The sequence below is a fragment of the Vanellus vanellus genome (assembly GCF_965231255.1).
Source record: "Vanellus vanellus genome assembly, chromosome: 5".
Taxonomy (NCBI): domain Eukaryota; kingdom Metazoa; phylum Chordata; class Aves; order Charadriiformes; family Charadriidae; genus Vanellus; species Vanellus vanellus.
Genome location: NC_138910.1, coordinates 50924457 through 50949667, shown reverse-complemented (window position 1 = coordinate 50949667; position 25211 = coordinate 50924457). Strand labels below are relative to the sequence as shown.

Genomic DNA, 25211 nt, shown 5'->3' with positions numbered 1-25211 from the left:
GATACACTTGGAAGTTGTCAAACGGCATTGAACACAACTGAACCTAGATGGAGACTAATGTTTTAACTGCAGACAAGAATATTTGGGGCAACTGGGAAGAAAGAGAAAGGACGAGCACCAAGAGCTCTCACCGTTGTATGTATGCCTTGTGCTGTGCAACGTCAGCATCAGCAAAATCCACTTTATTCCCCTTAGTGGGAGATAACCAGAACAAACACATTGCACAGACTGGTCCATGTAGTGGTTAGTCCTGAGAAAGAGTATATTTATAACTACTGAAAATCTATTTTTTACACAATAGTAAATTTAAACATGTGTCTTTTCCTCCAGTGTACATGCAGGAGGTAGGAAAGCAAATTTCCTGAACTTTACACATCAGCCCCTTAAAATAAATCCTTCATTGACCACTGCCAATGAAGAGACTACTTTAAAAATGTCTCGTCAAGGAAATGTTCGCTTAAAGACCATTATGCTGTTATGAATCAAAATTCCAGATGCTAAACAAATGCCAATTAGCAGTATTAAAAAAACAGATGCCTTGTTCTGAGTGAGTACCACTGCCTGGCGTTTGAAAGGAAAAAAAACCTGCACAGAACATGCTGGAAGCCACTGTCCTGTTGAGAAGACAGCTTTTAAATAGCTTTTCTGAGAAGCAAACTTAAAAAGCTGTAAAAGCAACTTATTATGAAAGTCTCAGCATAATTTTCCATCAGTATGGAAGAAGGTTAAGCTGTCCCCTGCCTTAAGCTGCTTTCTGTTAGAAATCCAAGCAGTGAGTAGAAGAGGTATGGCACAGAGTCAGGTCCACGGAAAGAATAACTGAGACAGCACTACACTGCAGCTGCCTATAGCCCTCCAACCTATACTGTAGGTGTCAATGTTCAGAAAAACAAAACCGCCAAGTTCTCTTATTATTAATCTCCTTTACATGTACAATAAACCCCTGACAAATAAAGATGACTTTGCGCACACACACAAATTTAAAGCCTTTACAGGCACCCCTCACATCCTTCACTTGAAGCTCTTCTCAGACCACTGATCTGAGACTTCCACGAGACACCCAAGTCATCTTACCTACTTCTGAGAGCTGGGAAATTCTTAATATAAATCAAAGGAAGAAACATGATTCCTCCCCATCTTATCATCCGCCTATTAGATATGTGCCAATCCACAAAGTTAACAGGGTATTTTATTTCAGTAGTTTTGGCTTGAGCTCATCTGTATTCTTAAGCAACCTGACTTCTAATTGCAGCTTGCTCTTTTTAAACAGATCAGAAGTTGACATGTTTTAAAACAGGGTGATCTCAGCCCCCACCTGCACTGCAACCTGCTTAGGAGTAACAGCATATAAATGGGTTATTCAGAGCAAAACCTACAAAGCCAGAAGACTTATCCCTATGAGAAAAACAGGAGGGTGCATTATGCTCCTGGGTATACAGGTGGCCAGGCAGAGAAAGAAGCATAATACCAGCTACGCGTGGCACAAATAGCTTCTAGGTTTTTTGCTGGTTTATGCCCAAGAAAGGCAGCCATGTACTGCTTCCTGGGCCTATTTTCCAGGGTTCTAAAAGCCCAATACACTGCCAGGGAAAATGAGAAACATTCTGTAAGGTTCTCGTTTTGAAAGGGAGCAAGAGCTAAGAAGTATTAGAGAACTATTAGAGATGAATTAGAGAAAAATTAAAACATTACTTAGAAGATAGGATCGACATCAAAAAAATTGTACAAAAACAAGGAACAAAGAAAAAAAGAGGCATATAAACCAAACAATACAGATAGTAATCAAACACTTCAAATAAGTAGCTCGCAGTTGTTAGACAAAGACTAGGCCCACGTATGTACACATCTGAAGGCTAGGGCAATTACTTATGGATGAAGATAAAGAAAACGGAGAATTTCTTACAAATGAAGATGAGAGCAGCTAGGACTTTTGAAGGCTCTCAGAGTTCAGAAATCGTCCTGGAACTGCGTGGACTGTGGGCTCACCATAAAAATCTCAGAATTTGACATAACAGAATATTCTTGTGACAATTTCACTTGCAACTAGACCAAGACCCTTTTTTCCCCCCAAGCACCACCCAGAAAACAGGTCACTGAAGTTGAGGATAGTTCATAGAATCACCAAATAGCTGAGGTGGGAAGGTACCTCTGGTGATTCTAGTCTAGTTCAACCCCCTTCCTCAAAGCAGGGTAAACTAGAGCAAGATGCTTAGGACTGTGTGTCCGGTCTGCTTTTGAATATATCTCCAAGCACGGAGACACCACAACCTCCCCAGGCAACCTGTTCCAGTGTTTGTCAGCCAGTTCACAGTGAAAAAAGGCTTTTCTTATGTTTAAATGGAATTTCTTGGATTTCACTTTGTGCTCGGTGCCTCTTGTCCAAAGAGCCTGGCTCCGTAGCCTTTATTCCCTTCCATCAGGTATTTATACACGTTGCTAAGATTTCCCTCTGAGCTTTCTCTTCTCAAGGCTAAGCAATATATTCTGCTTTAACTGCTACTTCAGATATTTTCTGAACTAGAGGAAAATGTGATTCATAGTCTTTCAATAGACACTAGAAGTTCAAGTTTTGCTCTGACAAGAAAGCCTTTACAGAAGAAATATTTTTCAGAATGAGGATAGTCAAACGTCAGAACAGGTTGTCCAGCAAGGCTGTGCAACCTGCATCCTTGGAGGTTTTCAACGCCTGACTGGAGAATGCCCTGAGCAACCTGATATAAGCTGGTCCAGCTTTGAAGAGGTGGATAGATCAGAGACTTCCAAAGGTCTCTTCCAATCTATATTATTCTGTGACTCTAAAAAGGGACAAAGTATGGATATGCAATATATTCACTGTTTCCCTAGTCCCTTTTTCAATTCCAACAAATCATGAGTTTACAGGTTGTTTTAAACACCATATATTTTGTACACTCTGACAAACCTTAATCCTTTTGTAATTTAAATAGCTCTCATTAAATCCTTGGCTGCTTTTTTAATTTATTCTTTAAATGACACAATGTAGGATTTAAAGAAAACCCAAGTTTCACGCACATTTGGATCTAAAGCAAGCTAGGAAGTGTGCGTAAAAGGGATGAGTGCTATCTAAACAAAGCAAGAACATATACCCTAAGGAACAGAAACGGTACTCTTGTCCATAGAGAATATACAAAAACCCCCAATGTTCGCTAGGTAATTCTCCTGTTTTTCCTCAGGTTTTAAAGCAGGCAGATTACTCGCCAAAAATAAAGAAGGGTATGAAAATACTTGCAATATTTAAGTTAGGTGCTTTAAACACAAACAAATATTGTTAAAAAATCACTGAGCACCTCATTTTAACTTAAGTGTTTGCCCTCAGTCTAATAATAGAAAGGCCTTTCTGCTCTTGGACACACTGACCAAAAACTGACACAGGCAAGAAAATCCGGACTCTAGCTGAAAAAGTCTCATACGGACTTACAGCCAACCAAATTCACGACAAAAACTGAAGAGCTAAAGAGCAATTAACACACCTGCAGAAATCTCATCAGCTTCTGAATAAACCATAAAGCCATTTCAATTTCCTATGTACTTCACTGGCATGAGGGAAAAATAACATGCTATCACCAACCTAAAGGAACATTTTTGCTAGTCAAAATTGAATATGCAATGCAATCCCTGGCGGCGACTTCAAAAGTATTTATATAGGTCGCTGCCCACATTAGCACTGATGCTTCACTATTTGCAACTTTAGATCAAGGCAATGAAAATAAGCAAGTTACGGATCTACCAGAAATCTCATTGATAATACATGACAATTGATAGCAATACCTCTTGGTCAACTGAAAATATTAACTGAAAGCTGTTGGCTTTTATTTATTTATTTATTTAGAGCTCAGTTGTAGACTGTGATATTTTAACCTCCTCCTCCTATTCAATGAGGAAAATTCCTCCTTTACAGGAAAGGCACACTTACTGGCACTTTGAAAGGAGAAGTATTTGAAGCATCCATGGAGTTGGTTTTCTCAGAGGTGCTGGTCCCGGAGATGCTCCGCCTGCGAGGAGATCTCTCTGCTGGGACCTCTAAGGAAGAGAAGAAAAAGAAGATGAATGGGTACCGGGGGGTGGGGAACAGTCAGGCTTAATGCTCTATAGGACAGACGCCTCAGCAAAGTTTCAAGTGCATTACTAAACTGCTGAATTACACTCACCTGTTTTTCTGTATCTTATTTGCTTCCTAAATTACAATGGCATTTCCACTGACAGATTCAAGGTTGTGAATCTGACTTGATTGTAGGCAATTAAAATAAAAAATGCTGGTAAAGATCAATACCCAAACATATTTAATATTCTAGTACTGTTTGTGAGATAGCATTCAGAGACCCTTATTTATTTTTTTATTTATTTTTACAGAAGCAATGCAGTAGTTAACAGATAACTAAAATCAAGACACAGAGAAGCTCAATTTTAGTCACAGCTGAACATAATTTGACAAAGGTCGAAGTTCAGTCTTATATGATCACACTACTTGCTCAAACCATGCAACCAGCAGACAACTCATAACTGCCTGGGTAATATGACATACATATCCTGCAGATAAAAAAAAAAAAAAAAATAGGTCAACTTCTCCTCATTCTGGCAATATGACCTTACTAAGATACGACTTTGGCATCTTAAATCCATGCAGACTGATCTGACGAGCACAAATATTCATAAAAACCACACTTACAGCTTTTTCCAGTGTAAATACTGGAATAATAGGATAATAAAGTATACACACTATTAAAAATCTCTACACACACACATACTGTACATACATGCATTTTTATATATAGCTAGATACATATATATATAGATACCTTTATCACAACTGCTGCCCATCTCCAGCTCAATTGCCAGACTTAAAGGAATCCAGCTTCACAAAACATCCCCCAACACGGGGAAGGAAAAAAATCACTTCCTAGCAGAAAGTCCATTGTTATCTTCTGAATCTTAAAGAAAAGGAGTAAGCCGTGACTCCAGAGAGTGACATTTTGACTCCTGCCGTTTTCCTTTCAAGAGACAGATGCAGCTTAAACTTCCATTTCTGGCCGCCTGGCCCTGGGGATCCGTGCTACTTCCACTTAAGAGAAAGCTGGGTCTCTCCGTTCCCCCTCCCTCCCCACAGCTTGCAGAGAGCAAGCCAGCGAGCGAGCAAGTGAAAAAGAACCACACAGGACTGCAGCTATTCAATCAATCGCTCCGACTGCACATCCTCATTAGTTACTTTCAGGCTATTAACAGACGCCCAACTGCCGGCTTCCCTCCGCTACAGAAAATTTCACTGTATATCCTGATTCACAGCAGCAAAAAAGGTTTACAGAGATAGCCAGCTGGTGCCACGAGAGCAGTGTTTTCCTCAAAATAACCGAAGAAAAAACGAGGAAAGCCTTCTTCAGGGATAACGTTACTTGTGATGCCTTTGCATACCGGATTTTGATTTCACCAGAGTTATAATACGTATCTCCCATGGATGCTTGAAGAACGACAAAATGGAGCATACTGAACGAGAGGCTAAGAAATCTGGACCCTGCAGTATTAGTGTCTCACACTGTAGATATTTATCTTTCAAAAAAGCAGACCGCTAACATTCAGCCTCTCAATCTGCTTGTAACCCTCGGTGGGGAAAGAACTGCTAAGAGGGAGAACAGCCCCTCCTAAACTGGGCAAACAAAGTCTAACACATGATTGTAGCTACCACTGGAAAATGGGCAGGGCACAGCCGCTCGCTGCCGACCGTGAGGACGATGCACAAGCCCTGCTCGCGCCGACTAGGTAAATCATGCTCTGCCAAAGCTGGCAATAACGGCGACAGAGCAAGATATTGCTCTAAGTCAGGGAGATTTCTCCTTCGGCTGGTGAGCAGCATCGGGCACTTTCTCGTACAGCTAAGGAGGCACCATCGCCTGTTCCGCTGCTGGAGGGTTACGTCCCTGCCAGGGCACCTTTAGAGAACAAAGCGCTTGGAGCAGGGCCAGCGCTAGACCAAGGCTTTTGAGTAACGGTCAGTCGCACCACCTCAGGAGCCTTTGCAGAGGTTGCTAGTTTTTATCGGAAGATGCGCTCTTTTGTACCGCCAGTCTCCTCCCCCCGCCTCCGCGAAGGGAAACTTATTTTCTGCAGCACCTGTAAGTACTGCTCTCCCAAAGAGAGCTGTATTACGTAGGATTTAAATGATTGCTTCTGCTGTTCTCACTGTAAATGTAATGAAAGCAAACAGGAGTGATATATTCACTTGGAACCGGGGTCTAAAGCGAGCACCTTTTATTTTACATCGAATAGTAATGCGTAACGTAATAGGTTTGGCTTTCTCCACTTCGCACACACAGGAAATCACATCAAAGCTGCTTCAGTAATTTAACACAGTCTGTTAACTTTGCTGAGTCATAAATGAAAACAGGAGCCTGAATTCCCCACTATTTTCCACAATAGGTTCTGCAGGAGAGGTGGTTTAGGAAAAACTTTAAGTTTAAACAAAATGGAGTTGAAAAGCTACGACAAGGAACATGCCTGGCTCTCCTTGCCTTCCTTCTTCCCCCCACATCTGCCCAGCAGCAATGCAAATTCTTTGCAAACAAACGACTAAGATTCCATCAGTAAAATGAGTTTCTTCTGTTCTCAGACCATCACAGAAGCGTACCAAATGGGGAAGACAAAATGAAATATTCTCTTCTGAATAATCTGAAAGACACCTGCAATGACCTAAAAATAAAACTACCTTTCCCTCTCTTCTCCTTCCAAAAACCAAAAGCAAATAAACAACGTGCTCAAGTCCCCGGGAAAAAGAAGACCTAGATATAGCAAAATTGTCGAGATATGTTAACTGGAAATCAAAAGCTAAAGCAACCTGCTATGATGGCCGTAGAACAGTATTTGTGCTGAGTCGTACAAAAAAATCTATACTGTCACCACCAGGCAAAAAATTAGACAGTTCCCTCCCCTGCTTCACAAGTAATGCTAGAGGCTACTCTTGCATAATCTTCACCTGCTGCAAAAATCAATGTACCTCTCATCGGCTTAGTATTAAATTACAGCTGCTTTCTGCATTGCTCACTCTCAGGCACCAAGGCTACAGATAAATCACATTGTTTCTATGGATAAATAATCTGAAATCCTTTTCATCCACTCTCAATTTCTCGGGGATAGGAGGGGAGGGTATGAGATGGTTGGGGGTACACACAGGTCTTCCCCTTTTCAACCTTAAAAAAATACTCCAGCAAACAAATGAGTTGTAAACATCCCCATGGGATACTTTTAATTTATCACCTTGTATATTGGTGATATGCAGTAATATTTATGTAAATAAATGTTTATGCAAATAAATATTTACACACTATATAGACATAGTCAGTCACAAATTAGCTGAGCCAATTACTCAACAACGGCAGATGCCTCTGAAGAGGGAATTGCCCAAGGATACAATGAAGGTAGGTCTCTTCACATCTTCATATTGCACCACTCTCTACCCTCTGCAACACCAAAGCTCGTTTTGTTGGCCAGAAGGCAGGTTTGGGTAAGACAGGCGCCACTTAGTACTATGAGAAGTGGTGATGATTGACCTCCTTTGAAGGCAACCGCCTTGGCCACCGCGGCGTAGCCTCAGTGACCTCCAGTCAAGACGGGGCTCCTGGACTCGATCTGAAATTCCTATTGCTGGGTGCTTTGGCCACTTGAAATCTGAAACCTTGCTGTTGTGGGAATTTGCATTCTACTGCGAAGAGCTTTTTCTCAGGGTGGGAGAAGTCAAGATGAAACAAAGCCCCCAGCTTTGCAGGAGAGAGCTTGCTACTCTATCTCCACTTTTCTGAATTAGAAATGGATTGGAGAAGGGCAGGCAAAACAATCAGGAACAAAGAAACATCCTCAGGGGTTAGGGTGAAAAGAATTAAGTTACCAAACTTGCAAATAAGGTCACAAAAACAAAGATTACAGCGGTGTCTGTGATTTTGCAAAGGGCAATGCAATGAAACTACTGCACAGTCTCAGTGGAACTTGCATCACGACTGTGGCACCTTCCAGACTGGGCTTGTGTTCTCCCAGGACTGGCAACAAGACCTCTAGATCCGAGTTCTTGCATATGAAGTCCAGGAGGTGACTCTAAAGCAGTCCCCAAAGGCCTACCTGGAGATGCAAAAAAGGGGTAAGCACGCTGGCAAGCATAACTCTTGTCTGTCATTACTCATGAGGGGCTGGTACTGGTCTCTGTCACAGCGAACAACAGACCAGACCATCTACTCCAGGCTGGCAGGTCCTATATTTCCGTAATAAAGTTCTCAGCCTGCACACCAGGCTTTTATCAATCGTGACTTTTAGCAGGTCATAATAATCAATCAATTAAAAGTCTCAATCAATAATCAAAGTCACAATTTAATCAGTTGTAACTTTTAGCAGTTCATAACAACACATGGCTCAGCACCAACCAATTATCTGCTACAACATCCTTCGCTCTGATGTGCAAGAAAGATTTGGATTTGTGAAAGGCTACATTTACCATCCACTGAAAAAAAAAAAATTGTACTACTGACAAAAAAATTAATATTTCTTTCCCAAGTCATAGATTCTGTTGAGCAAATAAACAGGTAAATAATAAAATCTGTCCTCAAATTCATTCTCCAAATATCCTTACTTGATATCTTTGTATTGTCTTTACTGGGAAGAAGCCTTTACTAGGCTGCCAGTGTATATTATCTACTGGTTAGGAAAATAGAAGATATAATAGGATTTCAGGGACTGGGACTTCCTTTTATTTTGTCTGCACACATCCTGATATGATGGTACCTTGGTCTGTGACTGGAGGGCATAGAGAATATGATTCATAAAAAAAATTGATTCTTTCTGCTTCTCAAGTCTAGCTTAATTACAGGTATTTGGAAAACACAAAACCAGTTCAGTACAACCTACCCAGAACCGAGTGTTCCCAGGGACTGCCTCTCAGGTGCACTTGGATTAAAAATGTCCGCAGCTGAAACAAAACCAAACCCCCACCCAAATATTTTCACCCCCTTTATAGAGCTACCTTGGCACTCCCCATGAGAAAATGGTAATTGCTACTGGTCAGAGCATTACCTGAACAATCAAACAATCCTACATTTAGCCTCTAGTCTGAAGAAAGGATCAATAAGCTACACATACTACACCCCTTCTTTTTAAGCAAAATTTGTCATTGTTTTAAATGTTGTAGCACTCATGCAGCAACAGTAACCACAGTGGACAAATAATCTAAATATTTACCTTTTGTGTATTATATTTTAGAAATTCGTCTGCTTGGAGAGGTTATTATACATTTCAAATACAGTAATGCCTAGAGGGCTCTAACGAGCCCTGCAGCAGAGGTAGACCAAGTACTGAACAGACACCGTTTCTGTCTCAAACAGTTTACAGTCTTGAAACAAGGCACTATGAGAGCAGAATAAACCCTACACGGCAGTAAGAAGTACGTTAAGAAAACTTCCTTCCTACAGGAGGGAAGAAGTACATTAAGAAAATAAGACATGCAAATTAAGTAAGCTACCCTTCACGGGCCTCTGGGTAATTATTTATTTTTAAAATATACTTGGATGAAAGTAATTATCCCCAGATAAATAACCAAATCCTAGTGGGTGAAAATAAGAGTATCTTGAGGAAAGATTTGGGAAAAAAAAAAAAGAACAAACAAAATAAACAAAAAAAAAAACCAAACCCCAAAGTTATTGAAGATTTGTAAGAACAGGCAAGACAAGTGTGTCTCTCAAAGAGGACAGAGAGAAGACACCCTACTGGGGATGTGGCAGTGGACTAGAAAGGACTAAAGGATTTCAAGGCCTCCTTCAGCACTATTTTCTACTCTGTCAAAAGGCCAATTAGCCTTACGGATTAACCGCAAAAGAAATACAGAATAAAAACCTGCAGCACTTGACTTTTTATGACTTAGCATTTCTTTTACAAACACACTTGAAGAAATAATATGCTCAAATCTAAGCTTGGAAGAGTTGGAGCACTTACGGGTTTGCTGTTGGCAGCTGGTTTTTGAAGATGGTATTCATAGATGTAACCACCAGTGGAGTGGTTTACTACAAACAGAGATTCAATATTTGTTCCACAGACAACAGGAACTACAGAGCTTGTTTCTTAGTTTCCAAAGACAGTACACTACAACTTCTAGCTTGTAGGACAGTAAAACAAGCCCAAACAGAGATGCTGCCTTTCTACTCTGCTACATTTTTATTAGTTACTTTCATTGTGAGCTGCTGATCACCTACCACACTGCATAAATAACGCAGGTGCTTGTTTGACCCCGATGGTTTGGATCATATTGGGTGCATATATTAAAAAAAAAAACAAAACAACCAACAAACAAAAAAACCCAACATATATATATATGTAATTTTAAAAAAATGGGTTTATGTGCATGAGTGAATGTTCATCAAGTGGGAATATTCAGCTGGGGTGCTAATTCAAGTATTTTCATTCCAAATAAACTACTGTGTTGGGCCTATTAAAAAGGGAGCATCTAATTCACTTTTGGAGCCTTTTAAAAATAAATAAGCATTTCACCAAGTACAAAAATTCAACATGCTCCAAGGCAGTTTATGGTATATCAGTACAGCATATACATTCAGTAACAATATGGCACTCAACTTCGTTATGACAGAAGAGACTATTTTTGTCTGAAACAACCCTAAAGAGACAATGAGAGTGCTCATGTGACAGCACTAACAAGAAAGAGATGTCCTTGGGTGCATTCGCTATTTACTTATGGTTTCTTCTACCCTGGTGAAAATACATACCAGCTGACAAAATTAGAGACAGTAATAAAAAGCAGAAAGATAGAAAGCATTAGGAGATACATAAGAAGGTACAAGAAGAAGAAATGTCTGAACAGCCTTTTTCAGATGAGTATTACCTAATGAAATAGGAAGCCTCATATAAAAATAAATAAAAATGTTAACATTTTATCTTGGAGTAAGCATTCTCTCTCATTTTGCTCACATGGGGAGAATTCAGACTTGGGCCCAATTCATAGACTGTCATAAAAATGTAACTAAATGCCTGCGTTAGAAACTTAGGGTAAAAGCAAACTCAAACCCCCTGATTTAAGTCCTGAAGACCAAGTTCACGTTCGGACTAAAAACACATTATGCAAATTCTAGAGGCCACAACTTAAAGGAGAAAACTGAAATTTGCAGTGATAGCTTTTCCACATTTCTCAAGAAAACTAGACAGTGGGAAAGAAGCCACAAAGCCACAAGAAGATACATCAGAGAGAACGCAACCAAGCCCCAGTATACTAAAGCGTACAAAACCTACCAAGCCTGGAAAGGGAAATACAAAGGAAGCTCTGCAAAGCTCACTGGCTATAGAACCCCATCATCAAACAACTGCCAGATACCCATTATGATCAAAAACTCTCCCAGTCCATTAGCAGAGACTTTAAAGGAAGATACTGTGCTTTACTAGGGATTGAGTCGATCAGACAAGTCTTGCAAGATGATCCAGGTAAATATAAAAGATTTTTAATTTACAGACAGGTAATTCTGGTGGTGTTAGACACTTGCATTGTGCTGGCATATAAAAAAGTGTAATTGAATTAGTGCCCAGTTCAGAAGGTGCATAGCAAGCAACCTAAATGACAGTTTAAGTCACTTAAATGTCTAAGTCATTGATTCCTAAAGGACTTTACAGTCTGAAAGACAAGACCTATCATGCAAAGCAGATGAACACACAGACGAGGCTGGAAGAAAGGGCAAGAATATCATAGGAGATAATAATTTTTGGCTTTCAAGTAGCGATTCTCACATTTTCTTTTTGCAGAATGTTCTGAGGAAGCTGTATGTGGCATTTACTGAGTACAACATCAGCTGTTATTAGACATGCATTCGCTCTGAGGCAGAGGAACGAACCCCCCAGCTCTGCAAATGTGAGTCAGAAACAAAACATGCACGTCCCTAAACCGTTCAACATACCCTCCGCATGATGTGCGCAGCCATACAAAATTTGGAATAGTTGCCCCTTTTTAACCTCCTCGTGCATCAGCCTCTAAAACCTCCCTTAACGGTAGACTCGAGCCACAGCAATACAAATTGCCTCGACAACTGTGTCAACACAAAAGCAGACACAAGGAGCTACTGCACATGACCTGGAGATGCTGATGTCCTCGTTAGTTCCTAATGATCTTGGGCTGCCCCTGCTAATTCAAATTACCTTGTGTTTGCTGCAGAGAGATTGCACACAGACAATTAATGCAGATCAGCTGATGCATGGTAACTTGCTCCTGCAATGTAATTTGTTTAGAGGCGTATGACTTAGACACACATTAGTATGATATCAATATTTATTATCCTCATTATTAAACAACAGCCTTGAGCCATGTCTTTCAAACCCAATCCTTTTACTCTCTGCAAAAGAGCTGCGAATTGAGGCATTCTCAAAAAAGCGATCCTTTGCTCTAGTTATTAGGATATTCTCACAAGTGACTGGCTCTCGAAAGTATCAAAGCTCAACGGCTCTTGTTGTTCCTCTCAATGGGCCAGAAGGCTGCTCTAAGCTTCAGTACCTCTTGCTCACTATGGCAGGATTTTGCCCCTGAGCAATAAGAATTATTGTTATGAACACACAAAAATTAAAAATCCCAATGTACTGTAGACATCTGAGGCATGTCACTGAACCTTAAATATGGCCCCAGAGTTAAGACACCATTTGGGAATTGGTATCTCTTTAAGATTAAAAAAAAAAAAAAAAGATAATTTAAGTACTCGGATGCAAAAACTGCTACCTTAAATAGCTCAGCTTTGTGACACCCTTCAGACTCCAGGCTGAATAAATACTTCCCGGTGTTTCTGGGGTGAGATTTAGGAGGCACCTTCAGGATCTCTTGGTTTGGGACACAATAGGAACGCAGGAATATGTGTAAGTGGGGAAAACCAGGAGACTCTTGAAGAGCAGCACTGGTGCCCAGCCCATGTATGCTCTTGTTCCTGTTCACATCTGGTGTGATATTTCCAAAGAAGGCCACAGCACATAGCAATAAAGGGTCAGCAAATCAAAATACACTCTGTGGGAGTCCCTTATTTTCCTCCCACATTCCGTACTGTTCTGGACCTGATAACCAAGAGAACTGCTTAGAGAGACTAGTGTAAACTCTATCTACTGAAAAGCGCACAGCCACACCAGGTACCTGCCTATGGTCTGGATGAAGGACACAGAACTGGGGAAAAAATAGCATCTGGATTGGCTGTCACCTACTTGACTGACAGACAATGATCCATAATGGTGACTACTGTAATTTAGGGGGGACCGGGGAGGGAGGGGCGGCGGAAGCTATTATAACAAACATTATTTTAAATAGTCCATGGAAAGGAAAAGGGGCATGCATATCAAGCAGTCCATCTGAGGAACTCAGTACCTGGAAATTATCAAAATTGAAAGAAAACAGACTGCATCCTAAGAACAACAGAAACCATTAAGGAGAGAGATGGAATGATTTGTGGAGATGGTATTAAAAGAACAAAACCAAGTAACAACAGTTTGACATGGGAACAGCGTGAAGGGAAAGACGAAATAATAATCGGCTTGTATGTGTAAACACGATTTAAAACATTTTCAGCCTCTTACCAGTATTTACGCTGGACTATAAATAAAAGAGTAGTTTCAATTTTCTACCTGAATGCAGTTAAACTAACGTGTAAGTATTCAGAAATAGAGCACAGGATTGATTGTTTGTGCTTCCTAGATTTAGTTTCTAGGCTGGAGAAGTATCTGATCCCTCAGCTGAAATTTTTGTTCTAAACGCATCTAAACATTTCTCTTAAGAAGAAAAACTTTCAGCAGTCTCCTCTGATTTATCTTACTGCCATCACACAGTTGAGAAGTTAAGTTGTAGGCGAGCTGACAGAAACGAGTGGAAGTACACTGAACACAGTGATCAGCTGGTCAAATGGCACAGAGAAGAAAAACAGACAAGTAAGTAACATTGTTTAGTCCAGAAACGATTTTCTGCATAGCACATGCCCATTTATAACTTGACCTTTGCCTAATGTGTTTGCAGCTATTTCAAACAGATTGTAGCCAAGCTTAATTAACAATTGCATACCACTTAAAAGCTTTTAAAAAGAAATAACATCAGCTAACTGAAGGACTGAAGAAATTAAGCGCCAGTGAAAGTAGTAAAGGCTTCCCAGTAAAGTGTTAAAAAAAAATAAATAAAAATACAGTTAGTACCCTACCGTACCGAGAAACGAGAGAAGGCTTTTCTCATCTTCTGTGCTGCTATCCAGCCATTCGGCCACATCACCAGGAGAAAGAAGACTCATTCTCCAGCCAGAAAACTTTTCCATACAGAAAACAATAAGTGAACGAAGCAGGGTAGGAAGGGTGGGGAGGAGCTGATGGTCTTGGGATTCCAGTACTCCAGTTATTGTCTACACTGACACCATGAGAGCGTGATCCTGCCCTGTTCTCTCAACCCTACATCTGACAGCCTGTACTGACAAAGCAGGTATGGGTGGGAGCAGTAAGTGGGATCTGTACTTGTTGTCCCTTTGTGTCAGGTTTCAGTCCAAGCAGGAACAGAAAGAAGGCAAAAAAGGGGAGCAGGGGAACCCAAGGTTTTAAAATCCAAAAGAGGTAGCAGCTTATGGCAGAATCAGTTTAAGTAAAAAGAAGAAATAGGTCTCAGTGCTGAAGAAGCACAAATAATTCAGCACAATAGCTCATCAGCTAAGTGTAATACATCCCTACCATTCCTTACAGTGTTGGCTTTGTTTGTAGGCTCAGGTATTATGCTTTATGCTAAAAGAAAAAAGAGCAAGCTTAGAGGCAATTTAAATACCCTCCCCATCACTGAAGAGCCTGCATTCCCCTGTTTACAAGCCCCTTCCTGCTCCAAGCTATTATAACAGCATCCCAGCCTTTCTTACAATGAATTTGTTCATGCAATGGCAGGTTGATCAATCTGTGAATAGGAAGCTCCCACCCCTCCCTCTCCCCTCCTCCTGCATGGCGGCAGCATTGATCGGCAATAATGGAATCTGCTCTGACTGCCAACAGCAGCATTAGAGAGAGGGGAACTGCTCCTCTTCATCAGCGCGAAGCAGCAGTCACAGCCCCGCTGGGCTTCAGCCTCCACTGCAACAGGGCAAATGAGAGAGAGGTAAGGAGAGAGCAGCGTTCTTGGGGGTTCAAACAAGTCAAACGCTAACGGTCGGTTATTTATTTAAAAAAAAAAAAAAATAAAAAAAAAGAAGATAAATGGGAAATAATTCTGCTCTGTCTAGACAGCGAGCTTGCTCTGCGCAGCTTTGCAATGAGGACTTGTCATTGTGACTTTATGTTGGGTCACATTTAATTGTACAGGATTTATAGCATATGATTTATTCTACACAAAAGAGCATTTTACAGGTTTACACATGCATGAGCAGAGACGAATCCCGGTAAGTGAGGGACTCCTGGGCCCCACAAATCAAAATTGCCTTTGTCCTCAGGGGATGGAGCTGATGCTCTGATCAAACTGCACTCTTTAAAGAGACAGCCACCTTTTGTTCACCATTTTCTGAACCTGTTTTTATTTTAAATAATTTATACAGTTGCCAATCCCTGTTACAAACTAGGACGCTTGCTGACCACTGACTAAAACCCAAGCCAAAACAGCAACAACAAAAAGCCATTAGATCAGCAAAGCAAAGAATTAGATACCGACCAGCAAACTAAGAAAAACAAAAAAAAGAGCTATCAAGTCCCAGCAGGGGAGAAAATTCCAATTACTAAGACAAACTGTAGCAAGTATTGTTTGTGCAGGACAGATATTTTCATAAAACACCTGCCAAAGCAGGGCAGATGCTATACAGAATTCACCATTAATGAGGGAACAACACGGGACAGACAGTTCAGGAGTGAGATACCACAGCAGCATGGAAGACTTAGCTGTAGAGTCCTCCTGTTTGCACTGAAAAAGTTCATCCCTCCACCCCCAATATGAACAGAGGGATAAAAAAACCCAGAAACATTTCCTACATAATATAAAATCTAACAATAGAAAGACAACAGATACATTTCCCATCTATGCAAAAATAGCTGGGGTTTATTTTTGACAAAGTGAGCTTTTCCAATAAATTTTACTCTGTGTGTGGGAGGATCACATTTTGTCCAACTTCTACAAGTTGAATCTTCTTTGAGTTAAGCCTGTGCAAACTGATGACGTAAATCTCCTTGCAGTAAGAATGGAATTAAAGAACTTTTAGAGAAAGGATTAGATAACTATTTTCTTCTACCTAGTTAGACAATATGAAACAAAAAATTCACCTCCGGCTTTTACTTTTCTTTGAAACAAATACAGTGCCCAAAACAACCTGAGTGTCCTTCCATTAAAAACTAGTTAACTATCAACTCCATAAATAATAGGTTCTGGAGAAAACAAAGTTAAGAGTATTGATTTCCCATGAATGCTTACCAATTTTGCATCCTTTCTGGGAGTACAGATTGTGTACAGATCCTGTTTTCCTCCCTTAGCTGCCTCATCTTATATCATAATTTAGCTTTATTCATCCCTTTCAATGCATTATAATGTTCATGAAATCAGGGAAAGTATATTAAATATACCAAATATGAAACTGGCTTATTGAAGTATTTTAAAATATGGAAACATAAAAAACTTTGTGAAAATTACTTCAGTCAGGAAGATGTAACTAGGAACTGAAATGGCATTAAAGTTTTTCATATGCAGACGTCTCCTGTGCATTAACATTCCTGGGGCAACATACAGAGGGGGGGAATAACCTGTATAAATACTTCCCTACTATTTATCTCCCTTTTGTGTGGTTTAACAGGACACAATATCATGCAGGAAGCCTGTCTGCAATGGACTGTCAGAAGGTGGAGATACGCATCAGAACAAAAGCATGAATTGAAAAGTTCTTGTAAGTCATGAACACACACCCATTAGAAATCCAAGAAATTTAAAGCAACAGATGCAGAAGAACCACTGACATTTAGAAACACCAAATCCATCAAATTTAAAAAGAAATAATGATTACAATCATCTAACCTGACTTGAAACACCTTTAGAACATCACCCAGTGACTCTCATCCATTCATTGCATTATTTCTAGTTGAACAAAGACAGGTCTTTCAGAAAAAAGGACATCCGATTGTAGACACACACTGCAAAGACATAAAGAGCCAGCCTGTTCCCTTGGGAAGCTGTTCCAAGGGTTAATTCCACTTGTGCTTAGCGATTTGCATCTCCCAGCCACTGGGCACTGGTTGACATTTGTATGCTTTGAGACTCGCCATTATCAAATTCTGGCCTCAGAAATGTCCTGCCTGTTTGCACCCTTTGAAAACCTAGTTGCAAACAATCACTTCAAAAATATCTTGAAACTCCTCTGTAGCATTGATTTTAATTTTTAAACCTGTTTCTGCGCAAGAAAACCAAAGATTAAAGTTGCTCCACAACTACAGTTCCTACAGGAGGGATGTAGTACTGGTGTCCTACTAGAGCTTGCCACAGGCAGAAGAAACACTGAATATCTTATTAAATTTGTCTTGTTCCACGCTAAAGCAGGTCTTGGGCTCTAGAGCTTACCAAAGCCTTTCAGAAAAACTCTTGTCCAAATCTTCTAGGACAGCCAGTTTTTGTGATAAGCTGCAAATAAGCATGACAGGAATATTCAAAACATGACTAACTTATTTTCATGCTGTGAGACCTACCTACACTGGAAAAAAAAGTTTGTTGAATCAATGCAAATATAGATACAAATTGCTCTATTGACCAGAGTAGAAGTATGCAAAATGTGAAAATAAAGAAAGGTGGGAGAGATCAGCAAAGTAGTTAACAAAAAAGCCTCCAAAACCAGGAGTGAGAAGTAGCTAATCTCTGCCTTGAGAGACTGATGTTTTCCAAAATTAGCACCAGTAGTCATACAGAAGAGCAGATAAAAACAGGACAAAACTCCTTCAAGGAGTTTGGGTTCATCTCCCTCACCCCTCAGTTCCAAAAGCAGATGAGTCCACAAAGCTGAAAATTAAACCAAGCCCATATGTTTTGGAACCTCTTATATAAAACTTGTGTACATCCCCAGCTGGTAATTCTTTGCATTACCACCAGCGAATGGGCTTCTGCTCCTTTCTGCAGTTGTCAGAAATGTCACCCTCCTATAGTTCTGATTCTGAAACCTATGAAGTTAAGCAGCTTTGCCATCCCGTGGATTAAAAAATTAGCATTCTTGATAAGTGAAACTGCACAGAAGCACGAGTGCTCAGATTTTTCTTACACGAATTTTAGTGAATGATAATTCATAATATATGCAAATAATAGAGCACAGATGCCTTCTGATGCAGATGCTTTGTAAGCACAAAGTCATGGTAGTATTATAAATCATAATGTATTAATGTTCTCTGCAGGAGGCACTTACAAGAAGAGGAAAAATGGATCTTACTTGCACTAGGGACAGACTGATGGACTGATTGATGGATATTGCTATAGTCAGTAGATGATGTCTTCACAGCAATACACATTAGACATTGTAGCCCAAGTCATTCTTATTAAAATGTTTTACAGTTAATTTAGGATTGAATAAAGACAGGATATTTGCGTACTTGAAAAATGAAATGCCAAACATGAGCACACTGGGTAGGGAGAGGGCAAATTTTTTTCCACAAAAACCAGGCAGAGACATATGAAATAGCTTATCGTGGTTGCAGCACTGGTTAATCCACAAGAAACAGTAAACATCCGCTTGTCCAACTCCTGGATCAATGTCATATGTACTAGACAAAACTACTCATCTCTACACCTGTCCATTAGAAAATAAGAAAGTTATCCGAGTCATTTTGCCCCAGAAAAATGCAAAGCTGTATTAACTTTCCAATCCTATTCAATGCCACAGCACAGAACAAGCAAGCTAGCTTGATAGCAAGTTTCCCAGACATGTAAAAATGTCAATTCTATATGCAAAAGGCTCTGTTTCCGCCATTAAATAATTTTAAATGCCTATCTATAATTAAACTAATTTTGCTTTGAGAAGCAGTATTACAATATAACAGCCTCCTAACCACGCTATAATCTAGTTCGAGAGCATCCAGATGGAAAAGGCCAAGTAACTCATTGTGTATTATGGAATCATGGTAGAAGGATTCACAATTATTTTGTGACATGGATAACTTTTTGGCTTAAGCTACATAAGCAAAACCAGCGTGTCATACTGTGACACAATCCTATGAACAAGCTATGAGCAGCAGAACAGAATCATTCTGTTGCAATGTAAATCAATAGTAGATTTACATCAGACATGAGAAGATGTGGACAGCCCTGTGGGAGCATGGCAAAGTACACAGAAAGCCTTATTATCAGACAAAAAAAAAAAAAAAAAAAAAAAAAAAAAAAAGATGGACTCATGTCTCTCTCTCTCCCTCTCTCTTTAAGCCAGTCCATTCCATTGTGGAAAGTGAAACCGCGCTGATGAAGTACCAGCCCACACATACACATTATCGTCTAGTATTTTATCCTTTCAGATTGCTTAATGAAGTGATTTTAGCACAGTCAGTGTTCTTTAGCACTCACCCTCAACAGCTCTCATCCAGCTGAAGATGACCACCTCTACATGCCACAGCATTGACGCGATATTACCTTTTACCAGGGTAATAGTCCCCCTTACTTTCCAGAGTGAACACCTCTAGCCTTCCAAACCCAGCTGAGTTCAGAGGCATTAACCTAATGGTTACCCAGGAGGGAAGCAGAGCAAAGAATTTCCTAAATAACAATTGCTGGAGCAGTGAGGAATCCGGGGGTAGCAAAAGCTGTACCTGCTGACAGCCTGTAAATATAAATAGGGACAGAAAGGCTCAAAATGAAGGTGAGAAAAACAACAAACCTTGAAGTTCTGTAGTATATAATAATACAGGCAAGAGCCCCCTTGTACAAGTGACATTTTAAATAATGTCAAGAAGCTATTTCCACACTTAGTTTTGACAGGGCATCGGAGACGAACAGATCAGCAACTGAAATGCAAAAATAAACTAAACCCAAAGGGGCTAGCCTTTATAAAACTCTTCTGTGCCCACCGAGCCTCCCTAGCAAAATCATTTGGCCTCTTGGCTGGCTATTCATACGTCACCTTTATGGAAACCGAGCAGCAAGACCCTACCACAAACACTTCAAAAATGGTTAAATACGTAAGTCTGGTCATGGGCCTCTCAGACAAAATTCACTTAAGTCAGTCTACTTGGACACAAAGTACGACACTTACCAGCACAATCTGGTGGAATTAGGAATCTAATCAATGCTTCAAAATCTTTCCTATAATAGCAAGCTATGGCATAAGAGACCTCCTATTACATTGTGTTTCCTTGATGCATATGAACTATTTTGAGCATATACAATAATTTAGAACTACAGATGTGCTTTTCAGGTTAAAGAAAAAAAAGCTGTCAGAAGCCTATGAAGCTACTTGCTAGGGAGCTGAATTTTAAACTACTTTTAAAATGCATCTTCAATTTTTCCATAATATTTTCCTCCTGAACATTCTAACACGACATAAACAAAAGTGGCTTTTTTTAGAAGGATGTCTGCCCCAGTTCCCTCTTTAGATCCCAGTATTATGTTTTCCTGGCAAAACTGATGCAAGACTGTAATGCTGTAGGGGCTGGAGATGAATCCTTCATGCTGCTGACTGTACCTGCCCACAAAATTAAGTCTTGCTGAGTCTAAGACTATACACCCCTATAATTTTTTCCTCCAGGTTTTATTAATAAAGAGATGCTTGAGGAGAGCAGGAAGACTGCGAGTCAAACCATCAGTTGAAGATCAACAGAGTGAAACATGTACCTGTACCCACATCACAGAGAACATCCAGCATTGTACAAGAAAAGAAAATTGGCTCTATCTAGAGGCCGAGGAGGTGAGCACAGAAGGAACCATCATGCTGCTCATGTACAGAAAGAAAGATGCAGTCTTAAATGATCTTTAAAAAAAATTACTGTAATGGAAGAATGGGCAAATTACCATGATTTTTGGTTCTTGGACATGTTAACTCTAAGTAAGCCAGTTCCAAAAATCAGAGGAACTAGCAAAGTTTTACTACTATAGGTCAAACCGTCCTGTTATTGTTGTCCACTTTCCCCATGGAAAAAATCTTTGTCAGCATTACAAAACAGTGACCCAACCAGAAGCACTAAGAGCTCTGACACAAGCATTTCTGCTGGGGAGAACTGCTGGATTTTCAGAACTTCACTGATGAAGCAACCATAGCGTTTTTCCCCATTTCCACATGAACATAATTACATTTTTGTACTCAATCCAACTTCAGGTATCCTCAACATAGCCAAGGGATTCGGCTAAGTTATGCTGCTAGCAGTATGGTAGTTTGTAAGTATCTATTAATGACTACTCTAAAAACATTAAGCTAATTTAATACCAAATTAGGGCCAAGACATTATTTACAGTCATCTACTCCGGAGTGCCTTTCCAAACTGTGAGCCATATGCCTCATGTAAACAGACCTCTTGTATTAAAGTATGAATGCATCCAGCTATATATTTAACAAGCCGTATGTAAAGACTACTTAATTTCTGATGATGGTCTTCATGCGATGACTTTTTTCCCAAGAATGTGTTCATGAAGAATACCTTCTGTATTCTTTCCCTCCAACCAAAACCACTGGGTGTTCAAAACAAAAAGGAGACTGAAAACATGGAGCTGTAAAAACAAAACAAACCCAACACTTTCCAGATTTGCCAAGCACAAGGATTGATACGGAAGCCCTTGCTCAGTAACACTGTGAAAATGACAGCGTGAAATGAATCTAATCTCAAGCACTTCAACTTTAAAAAAGGACTTCTGAGCTAGCATCTTTGCTGGAAATGTTACGTTAGTTCTAAAGTTGTTTCACATTAGAAACGGTACTTTAATGCTAAGTCTGAAAGAAAAATTAAGATGCCCTGAGAGGTGCTAAACCTTCAAGAATGGATAAAGATCATGAAAAAGTTCAACATTCAGGGTCTGTTTCCCCCACCCACTGAGCCCAGTTATATCACCTGCTTCACACATCTGAAGATCCAGCCCAGAAATCCAAGAGCTCTTCCATCTTTTAAAGTAGTATGAAAGCAAGATGGGGAGTGACTTCTGACCTTCGATACTGGGAGGACTGAAATCATCGGTATCTCAAGTGGTATCAGCATCACACTTTTTTCTGAACAAGAATTTCCAAGAAATGCAAACTTCAAATATAAGTACAGCTTAAACTTGACAAAGACGAAAGTTAACAAGAACGAACACTGTTTTTGTAGAGCTACTGGAAGGAAAATAGTGTTTTGGAGAAAGCGAAAAACAAGTACAAATATTTGCTGACATTAAAAAAAAAAAAACCAAACACCAAAAAGAAGCACAGCTTCCTTCCTTCTATTCCCCCTGACTTGCATCAACCAGGTAGTCCAGGAAAAAAAGTCAACCTTTCCAAGCAAGGAAGACCCAGGTACAGCTCTGCTGGCTGTACTTCCAAGTCTCTCAGGTATTAAGAAGCAGGAAAAAAAAGTAATTGCCCAGAAACCACACTGCAGGCAGGCAGTAAGCTGAAGCACCTGCTCCCCCCTGCCCTGGCTCTAAAAGGCATCAAAAGTTTTGCTTAAGCAGTTCAGGTACAGCACCACTGCTGTTTTACAGACAATCTTCAAGGCCTCTCCGATTTTATCTGTTCTAAATCATTATAAAGGAGCTTTATTAGAAAGACAGGCAAGGACAAGCACTTAACATATGATGGATTTATCAGAAATTATATTGGAACACCATGGAAAAAGTATCTTTTAACTAATTCTTCCTACTGCTTGTAATGTAACTGATAGAGACAATCTGACAGGTTAGTACTATCCTCGAGGACTCAACTGCTCAATCCTTTGCACTTCAAGATGCTGATGTGCTAGGATTTGTCAGAAAGAGAAATCAAGCAGGCAAGTTTTTGGGGAAAGGGGACACCTTACACTAAGCTGTCCTCCAAGTTGCCATTGGGACAGCGATGCACTTCCCCATGAATACTGCGGTCAAGCATGGAAAAGGAAAACCAAAAATTCTTGCTCACCCCGCAGGCCACATATTTTGCACAAGTCATGTCTTCACAAGTGCTGAATTTTGCCCAAATTCAGAAAAAAAAAAAAAAAAAAAGGCAAGCAAAAATAATTGACTACGGCAGTTTTGTCAGAATACTACCATCATTCATGTTGGTCTCTACTATTACTTTCTGACCTACTGTTTTTCCTTAGGCATATACTCTCAAGAGCAGGGAAACAGGTAGGAATGATTTTTCTTATTTAGATTAAATTATTTGGATGACATCTCCAACAAGCAAACAAAAGAAAGAACAACTCAGTGGTGGCTGGGGTTTGGGTGGTGGTTGGTTTGGGTGGTGGTTGGTTTGGGTTTTGGTGGTTTTTTTTGCCTTCTATGATTAGACACGATCACATAGATAATAGAGAAATACAATTTTGAGAAAACCAGTTTCAGACGAGAGAACAAAACATTTTATCATTCAGTTAGCAACATTCTGGTGCCATCAGAATGCATAAGACCCACACAGATGGCTTCAAAGTCTTTTGGGAAGCGATTCAAGAAGATTGATATACGATATTCTACTGACCATATGATTTCTTAAGCTTCTGGTAAGATCACGCAGGAACTGCAACACCATCCCATCGACTTATTTACCATCTTCCTACAAGGTTCAGTACAAGGTAATAGCTTCATGTATCACTACCACGAGTTCAACGTGCTTGTTTTCAGCACAAGCTAAATACCAGCGGTTCTTGCAGGGCAGGCTTGAGGGTGCTGGGCCAATAGGGAGCTTTACTCCACCCTGAGGTCACTGCTTGCTCCCTTTATATGTCAAGAAACCGCAGCTTTGCCGACATCATCAGGTGGGAGTTGAACTCTCCTTGATTGGCACAGACAAAAAAAGAAGGAAAAAAAAAAAAAAAAGACGACTAATTCACAATAACCTACACCTCTAACACCAGATAGTAAGACAGAAAACCACCAACAAAAACCTGTTAAGTGTCTCGTAGCCCAAAAGCACGCAGCTTGCACTTACCAGGTATGCAGCAGAAAAGCAGAAGCATTCTGGAGAACGAGTGGTTATGACCAGCAATATGATTTCCTACCCCTGCCTATGAATCATGTGGTCTCCCTCCCTCTTACTACTCAGTCCCACCTGTGTTTACAGGAATACTCTGTTAATCTCTATGTAAGCATCAAAATAAGGCAACTGCCAAAGCCCAAGGCCTTTCCAAACACTAAGAGATCGGTACAAGAAAGGCAGTACACGGAGGGTTTTTTTCATCTGTTTCCAAATTAGGGACCAAATTTAGTGGTGAAGCAAGGAAACACAGCAAGGTAAGACACTGTATAGTTTAGGGAATTTTTACAAGGACATACCAAGTCCTCCATCTTGTGGACACGGGCTTAATTTCTGACTGATGCAATATCTTAAAAGATTCTTCTTGGACACTCTGGTGAGAGTTCCCCTGGAGAATATAGCTGACATTTTAGAGTGACCTTAGGACATACCAACACAGGACTTAAAGAGCATGAATTCTGTGAAAGATGGCATTAGAATTATGCTGTATTTCCCAAACTTGGCATTTTTTTCCTGTAGCCATTACCCCTGGAATCAAACAAACGTAGAGACAATTAAAGCCTCTATTCTAGAAAAAGGACCCGCCTTTCACAGTTTGAGTGCAACTGAGCTTGAAATCTGACTGAAGCCTACTCCAAAATGGATCCAAACAAACATCAAAACTAATAATTAAAAAACAAACAAACAAACCAAACCAAAATCAAAAACACACACACAAAAAAAAACTTTACAATCTCCTCTTTTCTAATCCAGAGTTTGCATTTTTGAATGCTTGTGGTTGATGCCACTTTTGAAGGTTGCCCAGAGGCCTGCTCTAAGCAAAGGCGTCAGTGGAGCTGTTGCACTCCTCTGGCAGGCATCCACATCACCACATTGCCCTCCTGAAGTCCCTGCCGAGCATGCTGCAGGTGCAAGAGAAGAAAAATGCAATGTTGTGTGTCATAACAGCAGATCCACTGCCTGACTGAGGAGCAGCACTGTTCAGCTATGGCAGGAAACTCCATACAGACTCACCGTAGCTATTCGTGGCTGCCATCATCTGCTCCGATAACCGGCTATTACACAACTTCGCAACCCAATTTTTGTGGTTATGTTTACCATGACAACTTCGGGACCCTTTCCCAT

General features: G+C 40.2%; 1 protein-coding gene across 1 annotated transcript in view; it reads right to left on the bottom strand.

Annotated features, from left to right (window-relative positions):
* Positions 1 to 25211, bottom strand: part of RASAL2 (RAS protein activator like 2) — a gene marked incomplete at its 5' end in the record, with an annotated part of 192201 nt that overhangs the window by 47833 nt on the left and 119157 nt on the right. The window contains one exon of the mRNA XM_082483300.1: positions 3932 to 4038. Within this exon, the coding sequence (XP_082339426.1) occupies positions 3932 to 4038 (107 nt within the window). The remainder of the gene's footprint in view (positions 1 to 3931; positions 4039 to 25211) is intronic.